Source organism: Oncorhynchus clarkii, chromosome 12, assembly GCF_045791955.1.
Source record: "Oncorhynchus clarkii lewisi isolate Uvic-CL-2024 chromosome 12, UVic_Ocla_1.0, whole genome shotgun sequence".
NCBI lineage: Eukaryota > Metazoa > Chordata > Actinopteri > Salmoniformes > Salmonidae > Oncorhynchus > Oncorhynchus clarkii.
Window position 1 is genome coordinate 103,572,782 of NC_092158.1, and position 20,000 is coordinate 103,592,781.

Below are 20,000 nucleotides of genomic sequence, written 5' to 3' on the forward strand. Positions count from 1 at the left end.
ACTAGAATGTTATTTGGGCCTACACAGAGAGTACACAGCGGCAGAATACCTGACCACTGTGACTGACCCAAACTTAAGGAAAGCTTTGACTATGTACAGACTCAGTGAGCATAGCCTTGCTATTGAGAAAGGCCGCCGTAGGCAGACATGGCTCTCAAGAGAAGACAGGCTATGTGCTCACTGCCCACAAAATGAGGTGGAAACTGAGCTGCACTTCCTAACCTCCTGCACAATGTATGACCATATTAGAGACACATATTTCCCTCAGATTACACAGATCCACAAAGAATTCGAAAACAAATCCAATTTTGATAAACTCCCATATCTACTGGGTGAAACTCCACAGTGTGCCATCACAGCAGCAAGGTTTGTGACCTGTTGCCACGAGAAAAGGGCAACCAGTGAAGAACAAACACCATTGTAAATACAACCCATATTTATGCAAATTTATTTTCCCTTGTGTACTTTAACCATTTGTACATTGTTAAAACACTGTATATATATAATATGACATTTGTAATGTCTTTATTGTTTTGAAACTTCTGTATGTGTAATGTTTACTGTTAATTTTCATTGTTTATTTCACTTTATATATTATCTACCTCACTTGCTTTGGCAATGTTAACACGTTTCCCATGCCAATAAAGCCCTTGAATTGAATTGAGAGAGAGATGAAGAAGTCTGGATAGTTAGAGAGAGAGAGAGAGAGAGAGAGAGAGAGAGAGAGAGAGAGAGAGAGAGAGAGAGAGAGATAGAGAGAGAGAGAGAGAGAGAGAGAGAGAGAGCGAGAGGGGGGTGAGGAGAGGAGGATAGAAGCATACATCTAGGTATGAACACATAGACACCAGTGACGGTTGTACTAATTCTAATTCACTAACAACATTTCTTCAACAAAATGTCAACTTCAGAAATATAAACTAGATGATTGTCTGGAGTCTTCCTCCAGAACAGATTCCTATAAAGTCCTCTTCTGTTCATCCGCGATAGAATCAAACCTCAGACTCTAATTTGATTCGGCCACTCTTCTGACCAAATGGCACCTTGTTCCCTACGTAGGGCACTGCCTTTGACCAGGGCCCATAGGGCCTAATATAGGGAATAGGTCTCCAATTGGGATGCATCCATAGAGAGAGAGATATCTGGTATGTAGGGAACGACCCGGTCATATAGACAGAGAGATATCTGGTATGGAGACGACCAGGTCACATAGACAGATATCTGATATGGAGGGAACGACCAGGTCACATAGACAGAGAGATATCTGGTATGTAGGGAACGACCCGGTCACATAGAGAGAGAGATATCTGATATGGAGACGACCAGGTCACATAGACAGAGAGATATCTGGTATGGAGGAAACAACCCGGTCATATAGACAGAGAGATATCTGGTATGGAGACGACCAGGTCACATAGACAGATATCTGATATGGAGGGAACAACCAGGTCACATAGACAGATATCTGATATGGAGGGAACGACCAGGTCACATAGACAGATATCTGATATGGAGGTAAACGACCAGGTCACATAGACAGATATCTGATATGGAGGGAACGACCAGGTCACATAGACAGATATCTGATATGGAGGGAACGACCAGGTCACATAGACCGACAGATATCTGATATGGAGGAAAACGACCAGGTTGCATAGACAGATATCTGATATGGAGGTAAACGACCAGGTCACATAGACAGATATCTGATATGGAGAGAACGACCCGGTCATATAGACAGATATCTGATATGGAGACGACCAGGTCACATAGACAGATATCTGATATGGAGGAAAACGACCAGGTCACATAGACAGATATCTGATATGGAGGAAAACGACCAGGTCACATAGACAGATATCTGGTAGGGAGGTAAACGACCAGGTCACATAGACAGATATCTGATATGGAGAGAACGACCAGGTCACATAGACAGATATCTGATATGGAGAGAACGACCCGGTCATATAGACAGAGAGATATCTGATATGTAGGAAAACGACCAGGTCACATAGACAGATATCTGATATGGAGAGAACGACCAGGTCACATAGACAGATATCTGATATGGAGGTAAACGACCAGGTCACATAGACAGATATCTGATATGGAGGAAAACGACCAGGTCACATAGACAGATATCTGATATGGAGACGACCAGGTCACATAGACAGATATCTGGTATGGAGGAAAACGACCAGGTCACATAGACAGATATCTGGTATGGAGGAAAACGACCAGGTCACATAGACAGATATCTGGTATGGAGGCAAACGACCCGGTCACATAGAGAGAGAGATATCTGATATGTAGGGAACGACCCGGTCATATAGACAGAGAGATATCTGATATGTAGGGAACGACCCGGTCAGCTGATGCAGTGGGAATTTGAGATAGACTTTTTCCACAATGTGATTGAGATTAGATCGACATAACAATGGCGCCTGTCGTGTTACGGCTCCAAACCAACTGTAATGTTATTTTATTGTGATACTTTTTTTAACTTTAGTTTATTTAGTAAATATTTTCTTAACTCTTATTTTCTTAACTGCGTTGTTGGTTAAGGGTTCGTACGTAAGCATTTCACGGTAAGGTCTATATATACCTGTTGTTTTCAGCATTTCACGGTAAGGTCTATATATACCTGTTGTTTTCAGCATTTCACGGTAAGGTCTATATATACCTGTTGTTTTCAGCATTTCACGGTAAGGTCTATATATACCTGTTGTTTTCAGCATTTCACGGTAAGGTCTATATATATCTGTTGTTTTCGGCTCATGTGACTAATACAATTTGATTTGATTTGAGAGGTGAGCTTCAGGTTTTAAACCCCTCTACAGACCTCTCTCTCTAAGTCGGGGGGAGGGTGGATTCTCCTAAGCTGATGGAATTGTTTTAAGAAGGTCACACCAAGGGTCATTTAGCTGTTTGAATTGGAATTCTGAGATCCCTTGAAGTATCTAAATAGACAGTTGAAGTAGGGAAGTTTACATACACTTAGGTTGGAGTCATTAAAACTCGTTTTGCAACCACTCCACAAATTTCTTGTTAATTAACAAACTATAGTTTTGGCAAGTCGGTTAGGACATCTACTTTGTGCATGACACAAGTCATTTTTCCAACAATTGTTTACAGACAGATTAGTTAACTTATAATTCACTGTATCACAATTCCAGTGGGTCAGAAGTTGACATACACTAAGTTGACTGTGCCTTTAAACAGCTTGGAAAATTCCAGAAAATGATGTCATGGCTTTAGAAGCTTCTGATAGGCTAATTGACATCATTTGAGTCAATTGGAGGTGTACCTGTAGCTGTATTTCAAGGCCTACCTTCAAACTCAGTTTCTCCTCTTTGCTTGACATCATGGGAAAATCAAAAGAAATCAGCCAAGACCTCAGAAAAAAAATGGTAGACCTCCACACATGAAGGAACCACGGTCACCTGTACAAACAAACCGTTCGGACCCTACAGAAACAAAATGGTAGACCTCCACACATGAAGGAACCACGGTCACCTGTACAAACAAACCGTTCGGACCCTACAGAAACAAAATGGTAGACCTCCACACATGAAGGAACCACGGTCACCTGTACAAACAAACCGTTCGGACCCTACAGAAACAAAATGGTAGACCTCCACACATGAAGGAACCACGGTCACCTGTACAAACAAACCGTTCGGACCCTACAGAAACAAAATGGTAGACCTCCACACATGAAGGAACCACGGTCACCTGTACAAACAAACCGTTCGGACCCTACAGACTATTTAGTGAAGAGAGAAAAGGATGTTCAAGATGTCTCATGGTCTGACAACCCCCCCCCCCCCCCCCCCCCGCCCAGAGACTATGGGAGGGGAGTACAACACATTCCCCCCCCCCAGAGACTATGGGAGGGGAGTACAACACATAACCCCCCCCCAGAGACTATGGGAGGGGAGTACAACACATAACCCCCCCCCCCCCCCCCCAGAGACTATGGGAGGGGAGTACACCACATGCCCCCCCCCCCCCCCAGAGACTATGGGAGGGGAGTACAACACATAACCCCCCCCCCCCAGAGACTATGGGAGGGGAGTACAACACATGTGCTTATGTTTTAATTGGAAAGTCTAACATATTTTGGCTAAAACGGGTCTGTAGAAAAACAACACAATAATTTAACAGGGAATATTCTTCAGCATTAATATTGAACACCACATGTGAAGACAGCCTCCGACAGGTGTCTTCATTTTCTCTCATTTCGCTGTGTGTGTTTGTGTCTCTGTGATCTCCTTCTCTAAGATAGGTAATACAGCCTTAGCTAACTGTCCTATCAGTCATTATCTGTGTGTGTTTGTGTCTCTGTGATCTCCTGCTCTAAGCTAGGTAATACAGCCTTAGCTAACTGTCCAATCAGTCATTATCTGTGTGTGTTTGTGTCTCTGTGATCTCCTGCTCTAAGCTAGGTAATACAGCCTTAGCTAACTGTCCTATCAGTCATTATCTGTGTGTGTTTGTGTCTCTGTGATCTCCTGCTCTAAGCTAGGTAATACAGCCTTAGCTAACTGTCCTATCAGTCATTATCTGTGTGTGTTTGTGTCTCTGTGATCTCCTGCTCTAAGCTAGGTAATACAGCCTTAGCTAACTGTCCTATCAGTCATTATTTGGGAAGAGAGTCGCTAGGTAGACAGTCATCTAACATAGTCTACTAACAGCTGAAAGAGCCCCCTGTCTCTCTGTGGGTGTATCAAGGCTGCATCTGGGACAGTCATTAAATAGTAGTGCATTTGAGGAGACAGATTAACATAATTAAACAGTAATTAGATAGTAGTGGACATGAGGAGACAGATTAACATAATTAAACAGTAATTAGATAGTAGTGGACATGAGGAGACAGATTAACATAATTAAACAGTAATTAGATAGTAGTGGACATGAGGAGACAGATTAACATAATTAAACAGTAGTTAGATAGTAGTGGACATGAGGAGACAGATTAACATAATTAAACAGTAATTAGATAGTAGTGGACATGAGGAGACAGATTAACATAATTAAACAGTAATTAGATAGTAGTGGACATGAGGAGACAGATTAACATAATTAAACAGTAGTTAGATAGTAGTGGACATGAGGAGACAGATTAACATAATAAAACAGTAATTAGATAGTAGTGGACATGAGGAGACAGATTAACATAATTAAACAGTAATTAGATAGTAGTGGACATGAGGAGACAGATTAACATAATTAAACAGTAATTAGATAGTAGTGGACATGAGGAGACAGATTAACATAATTAAACAGTAATTAGATAGTAGTGGACATGAGGAGACAGATTAACATAATTAAACAGTAATTAGATAGTAGTGGACATGAGGAGACAGATTAACATAATTAAACAGTAATTAGATAGTAGTGGACATGAGGAGACAGATTAACATAATTAAACAGTAATTAGATAGTAGTGGACATGAGGAGACAGATTAACATAATTAAACAGTAATTAGATAGTAGTGGACATGAGGAGACAGATTAACATAATTCAACCGTTATATAGATAGTAGTGGACATGAGGACAGAATTCTCTGTATCTCACATCAAAACAGACAGGGGCCCATAGTGCACTATGTAGGGGCTAGGGTGCCATTTTTGTAGGCAGACTCTGTCTGCAGTAAGAGCTGAGGGGAAAACCCAGGGGTCACTGGTTAATCATTCCTACCAGTGTGTCAAACTATTCAGAGGTGCTTCAACGCTTCACAACAGAATGATAGAATCCCGGTGGTGTCAAGGCAGAACAGTGAACCTGTCTTGTTTGTTATAACAGGAAGCAGGAAACAGTCAGGAAGAGGACTACACACACACACGAGCCAGGGGTGTAACAACTAAAAATAACCCCCCTCCTGTGAAAGGTCACAACAAGCCATTAAAAACACAGGAGGACATATAACAGCAGTGTGTGTGTGTAGATGATGAAACCATGTGATGAGAAGGCATCCAGCTGGGCGTGACCCTCCTGTGTAGGGTCAACATCCCTCTGTGATAATGGGTGGAGCCATTTCCTCCAGTCAAATGACCTAGGGGCCTCGTGGGGGTGGAATGTTATTCATCATTTTCATAATTAATTAATAAATACAATTAAAGGCGAAATGTCAAACAGTTTTGTTATATTTCTGTCTTCTGTCATGTTTATAACGTGTCATACTGGGATTGAATCTCAATATGTAATACATTTCAGTCTTCTGTCATGTATATAACGTGTCATATTGGGATTGAATCTCAATATGTAATACATTTCAGTCTTCTGTCATGTATATAACGTGTCATACTGGGATTGAATCTCAATATGTAATACATTTCAGTCTTCTGTCATGTATATAACGTGTCATATTGGGATTGAATCTCAATATGTAATACATTTCAGTCTTCTGTCATGTTTATAACGTGTCATACTGGGATTGAATCTCAATATGTAATACATTTCAGTCTTCTGTCATGTATATAACGTGTCATATTAGGATTGAATCTCAATATGTAATACATTTCAGTCTTCTGTCATGTATATAACGTGTCATATTAGGATTGAATCTCAATATGTAATACATTTCAGTCTTCTGTCATGTATATAACGTGTCATATTGGGATTGAATCTCAATATGTAATACATTTCAGTCTTCTGTCATGTATATAACGTGTCATACTGGGATTGAATCTCAATATGTAATACATTTCAGTCTTCTGTCATGTATATAACGTGTCATATTGGGATTGAATCTCAATATGTAATACATTTCAGTCTTCTGTCATGTATATAACGTGTCATATTGGGATTGAATCTCAATATGTAATACATTTCAGTCTTCTGTCATGTATATAACGTGTCATATTGGGATTGAATCTCAATATGTAATACATTTCAGTCTTCTGTCATGTATATAACGTGTCATATTGGGATTGAATCTCAATATGTAATACATTTCAACTCTATATCTGACATGGTACAGGTGTCTTCTTTTGTTTAAGACTACACAGAAACACTCTGTGTGGTGCTGATTTAGCCCACTGCAGTAAAAGACTAAACGAGAGAGAGAGAGCGAGAGAGAGAGAGAGAGAGAGAGAGAGAGAGAGAGAGAGAGAGAGAGAGAGAGAGAGAGAGAGAGAGAGAGAGAGAGAGAGAGAGAGAGAGAGAGAGAGAGAGAGAGAGAGAGAGAGAGAGAGAGACAGAGAGAGAGAGAGAGAGAGAGAGAGAGAGAGAGAGAGAGACAGAGAGAGAGACAGAGAAAGAGAGAGAGAGAGAGAGAGAGAGAGAGAGAGAGAGAGAGAGAGAGAGAGACAGAGAGAGAGACAGAGAAAGAGAAAGAGAGAGAGAGAGAGAAAGAGACAGACAGAGACAGAGAGACAGAGAGAGAGAAAGAGACAGAGAAAGAGAAAGAGAGAGAGAGACAGACAGAGACAGAGAGACAGAGACAGAGAGAGAGGGAGAGAGAGACAGAGAAAGAGAGAGAGAGAAATAAACACAGCAAGAGGTCTTTGTGGAGAGCCTAGAGAACACTACACAACAAAAAGGGTTTTTCGTCTGTCCCTATAGGATAACCCTTTGTAGGACCCTTGTTGGTTCCACGTAGAACAGTTTTAGGTTACATGTACAACCCTTTACAGAGAGGGTTCTATGTGCAACCCAAAAGGGTTCTACCTGGAACAAAAAAGGGTTCAACCTGGAACAAAAAAGGGTTCAACCTGGAACAAAAAAGGGTTAAACCTGGAATCAAAAAGGAACCCTTTGTTCTAAGAGTGTAAATATTGGTGAACTTCCATCTAAGACTTACCAGCATACCACCTAACCCTAACCATCACATCAAATGTTATTGGTTGGGAACAAATAGTTTGCAGACGTTATCACAGGTGGAGAGAAATGCTTATGTTTCTAAAGCCAACAGTAATACCCCACCTTACCAAACAACACACACAAATCCACAAAATCAAATAAATGAATTAAGACATATCAGAACGAGAAATGTCCGGAATGTAGCGTCTGTGTTGAGTGTCTAATCTCCGAGGAAGATCACCACCTCCAATCAGATCTGTCCTTCAGCACAGCCATCCACCAATCACCACCTCCAATCATATCTATCCTTCAGCACAGCCATCACCAATCACCACCTCCAATCACATCTATCCTTCAGCACAGCCATCCACCAATCACCACCTCCAATCACATCTATCTTTCAGCACAGCAATCCACCAATCACCACCTCCAATCACATCTATCCTTCAGCACAGCCATCCACCAATCAACACCTCCAATCACATCTGTCCTTCAGCACAGCCATCTACCAATCACCACCTCCAATCACATCTATCCTTCAGCACAGCCATCCACCAATCACCACCTCCAATCACATCTGTCCTTCAGCACAGCCATCCACCAATCACCACCTCCAATCATATCTATCCTTCAGCACAGCCATCCACCAATCACCACCTCCAATCACATCTGTCCTTCAGCACAGCCATCCACCAATCACCACCTCCAATCACATCTGTCCTTCAGCACAGCCATCCACCAATCACCACCTCCAATCACATCTATCCTTCAGCACAGCCATCCACCAATCACCACCTCCAATCACATCTATCCTTCAGCACAGCCATCCACCAATCACCACCTCCCTTTCTGACAGCAGACATACAGTACAGAGACAGGACCACTAGGGGTAGAACATGGTGATGATACAGTACAGAGACAGGACCACTAGGGGTAGAACATGGTGATGATACAGTACAGAGACAGGACCACTAGGGGTAGAACATGGTGATGATACAGTACAGAGACAGGACCACTAGGGGTAGAACATGGTGATGATACAGTACAGAGACAGGACCACTAGGGGTAGAACATGGTGATGATACAGTACAGAGACAGGACCACTAGGGGTAGAACATGGTGATGATACAGTATAGAGACAGGACCACTAGGGGTAGAACATGGTGATGATACAGTATAGAGACAGGGCCACTAGGGGTAGAACATGGTGATGATACAGTACAGAGACAGGACCACTAGGGGTAAAACATGGTGATGATACAGTACAGAGACAGGACCACTAGGGGTAGAACATGGTGATGATACAGTATAGAGACAGGACCACAAGGGGTAGAACATGGTGATGATACAGTACAGAGACAGGACCACTAGGGGTAGAACATGGGGATGATACAGTACAGAGACAGGGCTGCAGGACAGGACCACTAGTGGTAGAACATGGTGATGATACAGTACAGAGACAGGACCACTAGGGGTAGAACATGGTGATGATACAGTACAGAGACAGGACCACTAGGGGTAGAACATGGGGATGATACAGTACAGAGACAGGGCTGCAGGACAGGACCACTAGTGGTAGAACATGGTGATGATACAGTACAGAGACAGGACCACTAGGGGTAGAACATGGGGATGTGTGACATGTACTCCTCAGCCTTAAGTGTCCCTCCTCGGATCGGCTAAGAGGCTTGAGGAGGGCGGTCAGGTGTGGTTGTGAGGCAGAGGTCCTGAGTTCACACCAGATGTAGTACTTTCTAAGCAAGCAGAATGATGTCCTTTACAAGGCAACACTGTGTGTGTGTGTTTGTGTGTTTGTGTGTGTGTCTGTGTGTGTGTGTGTGTGTCTGTGTGTGTGTCTGTGTGTGTGTGTGTGTGTGTGTGTGTGTGTGTGTGTGTGTGAGTGTGTGTGTGAAGTCATCTTTGTGTTTGAGAGGAAACATTTCAGTTCTCCTTAATCCCACTCTGCCGGTCTTCTGTAAATTCCTCTCTCCCTCTATCTTTACCTTCCCCTCTCAACATGTTGTCTATTCAGTCAGGCATGGTACACCGACCCCCAGCTGTCACGCACACACACACGCGCACGCACACGCACACACACACACGCACAAGCGCACACACACGCACACGCACAAGCACACACACACGCACACGCACATACACACACACACACACATACGCACAAAGACTCTAACTGTAAAAGCTTAGTGTCCATCTGTTAAACCCCAGGAGAGGAGAGAGGGGAAACAGAGGAGAGGAGAGAGGGGAAACAGAGGAGAGGAGAGAACAGGGGAGGAATGGAGAAAAAGAGGAGGAGGAGAAAGAGGAGAGGAAAAGGGGGAGGAAGAGGAGAATTATCATGTTCCATGTGGAAAAGGACTCTTCAACATGATGGTCTGTCTAAACAGAGGATGTTGTTGTTCCATGAGGGGAGGCTGTGACCACTGTGTATTAGCGAGAGCAGAACCAGCAGTCCAGCGGAACCCGACAGTGTTCTATCAGAATGTTGTTGTTCCATGAGGGGAGGCTGTGACCACTGTGTATTAGTGAGACCAGGACCAGCAGTCCGGCGGAACCCGACAGTGTTCTATCAGAAAGTTGTTGTTCCATGAGGGGAGGCTGTGACCACTGTGTATTAGTGAGACCAGGACCAGCAGTCCGGCGGAACCCGACAGTGTTCTATCAGAATGTTGTTGTTCCATGAGGGGAGGCTGTGACCACTGTGTATTAGTGAGACCAGGACCAGCAGTCCGGCGGAACCCGACAGTGTTCTATCAGAATCATCCATGTTATGTAGTGGGTGAGACCAGGACCAGCAGTCCAGCAGAACCCGACAGTGTTCTATCAGAATCATCATGTTATGTAGTGGGTGTATTGGAGATGCCACATACTTTCCAGACGGAGACTGTTTTGATTTGGCTCAGAGTTTCCAGACTATTAGCAGCACCACTGACCGTCCAGCTGTGTTCTGTGTCCTCTGGGACAACAACAGATACTAGTGATGGAGACGGACCAGCTGAGAGGGACATGAACCAGTAACTCTACACATACAGGACACAGCACTACCTCCTGTGCCATTATGACCTGGACCTAATAGTATGACACAAGTACAACACAACAAGACCTGGACCTCATAGTATGACACGAGTACAACACAACAAGACCTGGTCCTTATAGTATGACACGAGTACAACACAACAAGACCTGGACCTTATAGTATGACACGAGTACAACACAACAAGACCTGGTCCTCATAGTATGACACGAGTACAACACAACAAGACCTGGTCCTTATAGTATGACACGAGTACAACCTAACAAGACCTGGACCTCATAGTATGACACGAGTACAACACAACAAGACCTGGAGCTCATAGTATGACACGAGTACAACACAACAAGACCTGGTCCTCAATGTATTACACGAGTACAACACAACAAGACCTGGTCCTCATAGTAGGACACGAGTACAACACAACAAGACCTGGTCCTCATAGTAGGACACGAGTACAACACAACAAGACCTGGACCTCATAGTATGACACGAGTACAACACAACAAGACCTGGACCTCATAGTATGACACGAGTACAACACAACAAGACCTGGACCTCATAGTATGACACGAGTACAACACAACAAGACATAGACCTCATAGTATGACACGAGTACAACACAACAAGACCTGGACCTTATAGTATGACACGAGTACAACACAACAAGACCTGGACCTTATAGTATGACACGAGTACAACACAACAAGACCTGGTCCTCATAGTAGGACACGAGTACAACACAACAAGACCTGGTCCTCATAGTATGACACGAGTACAACACAACAAGACCTGGTCCTTATAGTACAACACAACAAGACCTGGTCCTCATAGTATGACACGAGTACAACACAACAAGACCTGGTCCTTATAGTATGACACGAGTACAACACAACAAGACCTGGTCCTCATAGTATGACATGAGTACAACACAACAAGACCTGGTCCTTATAGTATGACACGAGTACAACACAACAAGACCTGGACCTCATAGTATGACACGAGTACAACACAACAAGACCTGGTCCTTATAGTATGACACGAGTACAACACAACAAGACCTGGACCTCATAGTATGACACGAGTACAACACAACAAGACCTGGTCCTCATAGTATGACACGAGTACAACACAACAAGACCTGGTCCTTATAGTATGACACGAGTACAACACAACAAGACCTGGACCTCATAGTATGACCTCCAATCTACAATAAAGTCCTCAAATGAGAATTCATGGATGGAGATGTATTCCAGTCTGCTTTAAGGAGATATACATCATAATGGAGATGAGTTCCAGTCTGCTTTAAGGAGATATACATCATAATGGAGATGAGTTCCAGTCTGCTTTAAGGAGATATACATCATAATGGAGATGTGTTCCAGTCTGCTTTAAGGAGATATACATCATAATGGAGATGTGTTCCAGTCTGCTTTAAGGAGATATACATCATAATGGAGATGTGTTCCAGTCTGCTTTAAGGAGATATACATCATAATGGAGATGTGTTCCAGTCTGCTTTAAGGAGATATACATCATAATGGAGATGAGTTCCAGTCTGCTTTAAGGAGATATACATCATAATGGAGATGAGTTCCAGTCTGCTTTAAGGAGATATACATCATAATGGAGATGTGTTCCAGTCTGCTTTAAGGAGATATACATCATAATGGAGATGTGTTCCAGTCTGCTTTAAGGAGATATACATCATAATGGAAATGTGTTCCAGTCTGCTTTAAGGAGATATACATCATAATGGAGATGAGTTCCAGTCTGCTTTAAGGAGATATACATCATAATGGAGATGTGTTCCAGTCTGCTTTAAGGAGATATACATCATAATGGAGATGAGTTCCAGTCTGCTTTAAGGAGATATACATCATAATGGAGATGTGTTCCAGTCTGCTTTAAGGAGATATACATCATAATGGAGATGTGTTCCAGTCTGCTTTAAGGAGATATACATCATCATGGAGATGAGTTCCAGTCTGCTTTAAGGAGATATACATCATAATGGAGATGTGTTCCAGTCTGCTTTAAGGAGATATACATCATAATGGAGATGTGTTCCAGTCTGCTTTAAGGAGATATACATCATCATGGAGATGTGTTCCAGTCTGCTTTAAGGAGATATACATCATAATGGAGATGAGTTCCAGTCTGCTTTAAGGAGATATACATCATAATGGAGATGTGTTCCAGTCTGCTTTAAGGAGATATACATCATAATGGAGATGTGTTCCAGTCTGCTTTAAGGAGATATACATCATCATGGAGATGAGTTCCAGTCTGCTTTAAGGAGATATACATCATAATGGAGATGTGTTCCAGTCTGCTTTAAGGAGATATACATCATAATGGAGATGAGTTCCAGTCTGCTTTAAGGAGATATACATCATAATGGAGATGTGTTCCAGTCTGCTTTAAGGAGATATACATCGTAATGGAGATGAGTTCCAGTCTGCTTTAAGGAGATATACATCATCATGGAGATGTGTTCCAGTCTGCTTTAAGGAGATATACATCATAATGGAGATGTGTTCCAGTCTGCTTTAAGGAGATATACATCATAATGGAGATGTGTTCCAGTCTGCTTTAAGGAGATATACATCATAATGGAGATGTGTTCCAGTCTGCTTTAAGGAGATATACATCATAATGGAGATGAGTTCCAGTCTGCTTTAAGGAGATATACATCATAATGGAGATGTGTTCCAGTCTGCTTTAAGGAGATATACATCATAATGGAGATGAGTTCCAGTCTGCTTTAAGGAGATATACATCATAATGGAGATGTGTTCCAGTCTGCTTTAAGGAGATATACATCATAATAGAGATGTGTTCCAGTCTGCTTTAAGGAGAGTGTTCCAGTCTGCTTTAATGACGACCATGTTCTGTGTATGTTTGGTGGGACGTTGATGGAATATTTTCCTAAACCACAGAAAACTGATCACATGAATATTCTTGAAATGTGTCTGGAACATTTAGTATCTTAAGTTCTGGGTAAGTTCTGTTTGACATTTAGGGAATGGTCTCTTGGAAACATGCACACCATGGGAACATTCCTATGATATCGATAGTTAAGGTAACCTGGCGGTTAAGAGCATTGGGCCAGTAACCACGTACATTTAAAATGCTTACCTTGCACTCTCTTTAGCCCCTGTCTCTGGACCGTCACAGGTAGAGGTGATGAAACACGCTCCTGATGCATCATCATCATCGGTGGTGGGCTCTCCTTCTTCACCCCGTTGCTAAGGGCAACACCGCTCAGAACACTGGCGGCGCTTGGAACCCTGGTGGTCGTCATGGCGTCGGGACGGGAGAAGGAAGCGATCCTCTGCAGGATGGAACCCACGCTTTCTCTCTCTGACATAATTTCCTGTGGCTGGGTGTGCTCCAGTGGCAGGGGGGTGGAGGGGGCCAGGTGTCCTACCTGAGGTCTGGGGGAGAGCAGGTTGAGCTGGGGGGTCTGGGCGGGGGACAGGGGGACAGGGGACTGGCTCACCTTAGGGACAGGCTTGGCCCCCGGGGGGGAGGTAGGTGGGGGAGAGCGGGGGAGGGAGGGGTTGATGTTGTTGTAGGAGACGTGGTGTTTGGCGGCGGGAAGAGGAGTGAGGTCACCACCGGAGCTGTCCAGACTGCTGAGGGATGGGCTAGCTGAGACAGAGAGGCTGCTGGGATAGTGTGCTCTGGGTGGAGGTTTAGGGGGGTCAGACGAGGGGGGAGGATGAGGGCTGGGCTGGGGCGTCTTCACCCCCACCAGACTGTCTAGATCCAGGGGGAACTTGTTGAGACGCTGGGTCTCTTTGGGTTTGGGCTGGGCCTGGTAGCTGTTGTGGTTCTGTTTGGGAGAGTAGCATCCTTCCTTCCCCAAGGGACTGGTGTTATAATGCCGCTGGGATCCGCCATTCAAACCCACATTGGCACTGCCATACCTCACCCCTCCACCTCCAGCCCCCCGCACCCCCATCACCCCGCCTCCTCCTTCCCCGATCTGGAGGTCCAAACTGGGCATGGATCCGTGGCTGACCCCCCTGGGCTCTGGAGCTCCCAGCCCCATAGGCTGAAACACACTGCCATGGGAAGAGAACACGCCACGCTGCTGCCCAGGACGCTGCTCCATCTGTGGGCTAGTGGAGTAGGACAGAGACCCTGGCTTGCCTGGAGGTACCCCTCCTCCTCCTCCTTCTCCTCCGCCTCCCTGGATGGAATACTCCAGACTAGAAGAGGAGCTATGGAGACTATCATTATCACTGCCTGGGCCAGAGAGAGAGGAGGAGAAACCCTTAGGGTTGAACTTGTTCTGGAAGGAAGAGGCCCTGGTGATGCCTCCGGAGCTCCCTCCATTGTTGTTGATGGCGGGTCTGTTCATGGCTCTGTTGAAGGAGAGACTGGAGACCATGCGAGACTTGAATACAGGGCTCTGGGCAGGGCTGGGGTTGGTACCAAGGCTGATCCGGGAGCGGAAGGCAGGGGAGCCGTGGCTGGAGGTGGGGAACCCTCGACCCTCGTTGGTCTTGTTGAGGAGGGAGGTGGAGGAGAGGGGGGAGGGAACCGGGGAGGAGGGGGAGAAGGGAGGAAGCTCGTCCACATCGTCGACGTCGAAGGATCTTTTTAAAGCTGTAGAGGAGAGAGAAGGAGATATGGGCAGAGGTAGAGGAGGGTGGGGTGTGGAGAGAGGGAGGGGGAGAGAGAAGGAGATATGGGCAGAGGTAGAGGGGGGTGGGGTGTGGAGAGAGGGAGGGGGAGAGAGAAGGAGATATGGGCAGAGGTAGAGGAGGGTGGGGTGTGGAGAGAGGGAGGGGGAGAGAGAAGGAGATATGGGCAGAGGTAGAGGAGGGTGGGGTGTGGAGAGAGGGAGGGGGAGAGAGAAGGAGATATGGGCAGAGGTAGAGGAGGGTGGGGTGTGGAGAGAGGGAGGGGGAGAGAGAAGGAGATATGGGCAGAGGTAGAGGGGGGTGGGGTGTGGAGAGAGGGAGGGGGAGAGAGAAGGAGATATGGGCAGAGGTAGAGGAGGGTGGGGTGTGGAGAGAGGGAGGGGGAGAGAGAAGGAGATATGGGCAGAGGTAGAGGAGGGTGGGGTGTGGAGAGAGGGAGGGGGAGAGAGAAGGAGATATGGGCAGAGGTAGAGGAGGGTGGGGTGTGGAGAGAGGGAGGGGGAGAGAGAAGGAGATATGGGCAGAGGTAGAGGGGGGTGGGGTGTGGAGAGAGGGAGGGGGAGAGAGAAGGAGATATGGGCAGAGGTAGAGGAGGGTGGGGTGTGGAGAGAGGGAGGGGGAGAGAGAAGGAGATATGGGCAGAGGTAGAGGAGGGTGGGGTGTGGAGAGAGGGAGGGGGAGAGAGAAGGAGATATGGGCAGAGGTAGAGGAGGGTGGGGTGTGGAGAGAGGGAGGGGGAGAGAGAAGGAGATATGGGCAGAGGTAGAGGAGGGTGGGGTGTGGAGAGAGGGAGGGGGAGAGAGAAGGAGATATGGGCAGAGGTAGAGGAGGGTGGGGTGTGGAGAGAGGGAGGGGGAGAGAGAAGGAGATATGGGCAGAGGTAGAGGGGGGTGGGGTGTGGAGAGAGGGAGGGGGAGAGAGAAGGAGATATGGGCAGAGGTAGAGGAGGGTGGGGTGTGGAGAGAGGGAGGGGGAGAGAGAAGGAGATATGGGCAGAGGTAGAGGAGGGTGGGGTGTGGAGAGAGGGAGGGGGAGAGAGAAGGAGATATGGGCAGAGGTAGAGGAGGGAGGGAGGGAGGGAGGGAGGGAGGGAGGGAGGGAGGGAGGGAGGGAGGGAGGGAGGGGGAGAGAGGGAGGGGTAGATGGAGGGAGGGAGGGGGAGAGAGAGGGGGTAGATGGAGGGAGGGAGGGGGAGAGAGAGGGGGTAGATGGAGGGAGGGAGGGGGAGAGAGAGGGGGTAGATGGAGGGAGGGAGGGGGAGAGAGAGGGGGTAGATGGAGGGAGGGAGGGGGAGAGAGAGGGGGTAGATGGAGGGAGGGAGGGGAAGAGAGAGGGGGTAGATGGAGGGAGGGAGGGAGGGAGGGAGGGGGAGAGAGAGGGGGTAGATGGAGGGAGAGAGGGAGGGGGAGAGAGAGGGGGTAGATGGAGGGAGGGAGGGGAAGAGAGAGGGGGTAGATGGAGGGAGGGAGGGGGAGAGAGAGGGGGTAGATGGAGGGAGGGAGGGGAAGAGAGAGGGGGTAGATGGAGGGAGGGAGGGAGGGAGGGAGGGAGGGAGGGGGAGAGGAGGAAGAGGAAGGGGGTGAGGGGTAAAGAGGTAGGGGGGGAAGAGGGGGGAGGTAGAGAGAGGGAGGGGGGAGAGGGAGGGGTAGATGGAGGGAGGGAGGGGGAGAGAGAGGGGGTAGATGGAGGGAGGGAGGGGGAGAGAGAGGGGGTAGATGGAGGGAGGGAGGGGGAGAGAGAGGGGGTAGATGGAGGGAGGGAGGGGAAGAGAGAGGGGGTAGATGGAGGGAGGGAGGGAGGGAGGGAGGGAGGGAGGGAGGGAGGGAGGGAGGGAGGGAGGGAGGGAGGGAGGGAGGGGGAGAGAGAGGGGGTAGATGGAGGGAGGGAGGGAGGGGGAGAGAGAGGGGGTAGATGGAGGGAGGGAGGGGAAGAGAGAGGGGGTAGATGGAGGGACAAGGAGGGAGGGAGGGAGGGTTAATATGTGAGTTAGTTCATAACAGTTGAATAGTTGAGCTTTAACAAAATAAAAAAAATTACTAACTGTTCTTATTTAAGTTACTTTACTTTATTTCACCTTAATTTAACCAGGTAGACTAGTTGAGAACAAGTTCTCATTTACAACTACAACCTGGCCAAGATAAAGCACAGAAACTCGACACATACAACAACACAGAGTTACACTGAAACAAACGTACAGTCAATAACACAATAGAAAAGTCTATATACAGTGTGTGCAAATGAAGTAAGATTAGGGAGGTAAGGCAATAAATAGGCCAATAGTGGTGAAATAACTACAATTTAGCAATTAAACACTGGAGTGATAGATGCACAGAAGATGAATGTGCAAGTAGAGATACTGGGGTGCAAAGGAGCGAGTATTGAGAGGGGAGGCTGGAGGGGTTGTTTTGTGAAGGCTCTATGTTATACTGAATGCATTTAGATATTGTCGTCCATGTTTTAAGGATCCATGGGATGTCTTTCAGTGATGATCCAATCGGCGGGAATGTCCCTTTAACCAGTAGTGATGAGGGCTGTCTTTACTGGGTGAAATGTCCCTTTAACCTCCAGTAGTGATGAGGGCTGTCTTTACAGGGTGAAATGTCCCTTTAACCTCCAGTAGTGATGAGGGCTATCTTTACAGGGTGAAATGTCCCTTTAACCAGTAGTGATGAGGGCTATCTTTACAGGGTGAAATGTCTCTTTAACCTGGTAGTAGTGATGAGGGCTGTCTTTACAGGGTGAAATGTCCCTTTAACCTCCAGTAGTGATGAGGGCTGTCTTTACAGGGTGAAATGTCCCTTTAACCAGTAGTGATGAGGGCTGTCTTTACAGGGTGAAATGTCTTAACCTACAGTAGTGATGAGGGCTATCTTTACAGGGTGAAATGTCCCTTTAACCAGTAGTGATGAGGGCTGTCTTTACAGGGTGAAATGTCTCTTTAACCAGTAGTGATGAGGGCTGTCTTTACAGGGTGAAATGACCCTTTAACCTCCAGTAGTGATGAGGGCTGTCTTTACAGGGTGAAATGTCCCTTTAACCAGTAGTGATGAGGGCTGTCTTTACAGGGTGAAATGACCCTTTAACCTCCAGTAGTGATGAGGGCTGTCTTTACAGGGTGAAATGTCTCTTTAACCAGTAGTGATGAGGGCTGTATTTACAGGGTGAAATGTCTCTCTAACCTGGTAGTGATGAGGGCTGTCTTTACAGGGTGAAATGTCCCTTTAACCAGTAGTGATGAGGGCTGTCTTTACAGGGTGAAATGTCTTAACCTACAGTAGTGATGAGGGCTGTCTTTACAGGGTGAAATGACCCTTTAACCAGTAGTGATGAGGGCTGTCTTTACAGGGTGAAATGTCCCTTTAACCAGTAGTGATGAGGGCTGTCTTTACAGGGTGAAATGTCTTAACCTACAGTAGTGATGAGGGCTGTCTTTACAGGGTGAAATGACCCTTTAACCAGTAGTGATGAGGGCTATCTTTACAGGGTGAAATGACCCTTTAACCAGTAGTGATGAGGGCTGTCTTTACAGGGTGAAATGTCTTAACCTACAGTAGTGATGAGGGCTATCTTTACAGGGTGAAATGTCCCTTTAACCTCCAGTAGTGATGAGGGCTGTCTTTACAGGGTGAAATGTCTTAACCTCCAGTAGTGATGAGGGCTGTCTTTACAGGGTGAAATGTCCCTTTAACCAGTAGTGATGAGGGCTGACTTTACAGGGTGAAATGTCCCTTTAACCAGTAGTGATGAGGGCTGTCTTTACAGGGTGAAATGTCCCTTTAACCAGTAGTGATGAGGGCTATCTTTACAGGGTGAAATGTCCCTTTAACCAGTAGTGATGAGGGCTGTCTTTACAGGGTGAAATGTCTTAACCTACAGTAGTGATGAGGGCTATCTTTACAGGGTGAAATGTCCCTTTAACCAGTAGTGATGAGGGCTGTCTTTACAGGGTGAAATGTCTTAACCTACAGTAGTGATGAGGGCTATCTTTACAGGGTGAAATGTCCCTTTAACCAGTAGTGATGAGGGCTGTCTTTACAGGGTGAAATGTCTTAACCTACAGTAGTGATGAGGGCTGTCTTTACAGGGTGAAATAACCCTTTAACCTCCAGTAGTGATGAGGGCTGTCTTTACAGGGTGAAATGTCCCTTTAACCAGTAGTGATGAGGGCTGTCTTTACAGGGTGAAATGTCTTAACCTACAGTAGTGATGAGGGCTATCTTTACAGGGTGAAATGTCCCTTTAACCTCCAGTAGTGATGAGGGCTGTCTTTACAGGGTGAAATGTCCCTTTAACCTCCAGTAGTGATGAGGGCTATCTTTACAGGGTGAAATGTCCCTTTAACCAGTAGTGATGAGGGCTATCTTTACAGGGTGAAATGTCTCTTTAACCTGGTAGTAGTGATGAGGGCTGTCTTTACAGGGTGAAATGTCCCTTTAACCAGTAGTGATGAGGGCTATCTTTACAGGGTGAAATGTCTCTTTAACCTACA

General features: G+C 46.0%; 1 protein-coding gene across 1 annotated transcript in view; it reads right to left on the reverse strand.

Annotated features, from left to right (window-relative positions):
- Window positions 1-20,000, reverse strand: part of LOC139421775 (neuronal-specific septin-3-like) — a 156,123-nt gene that overhangs the window by 91,845 nt on the left and 44,278 nt on the right. The window contains exon 2 of the mRNA XM_071172896.1: window positions 13,995-15,473. Within this exon, the coding sequence (XP_071028997.1) occupies window positions 13,995-15,473 (1,479 nt within the window). The remainder of the gene's footprint in view (window positions 1-13,994; window positions 15,474-20,000) is intronic.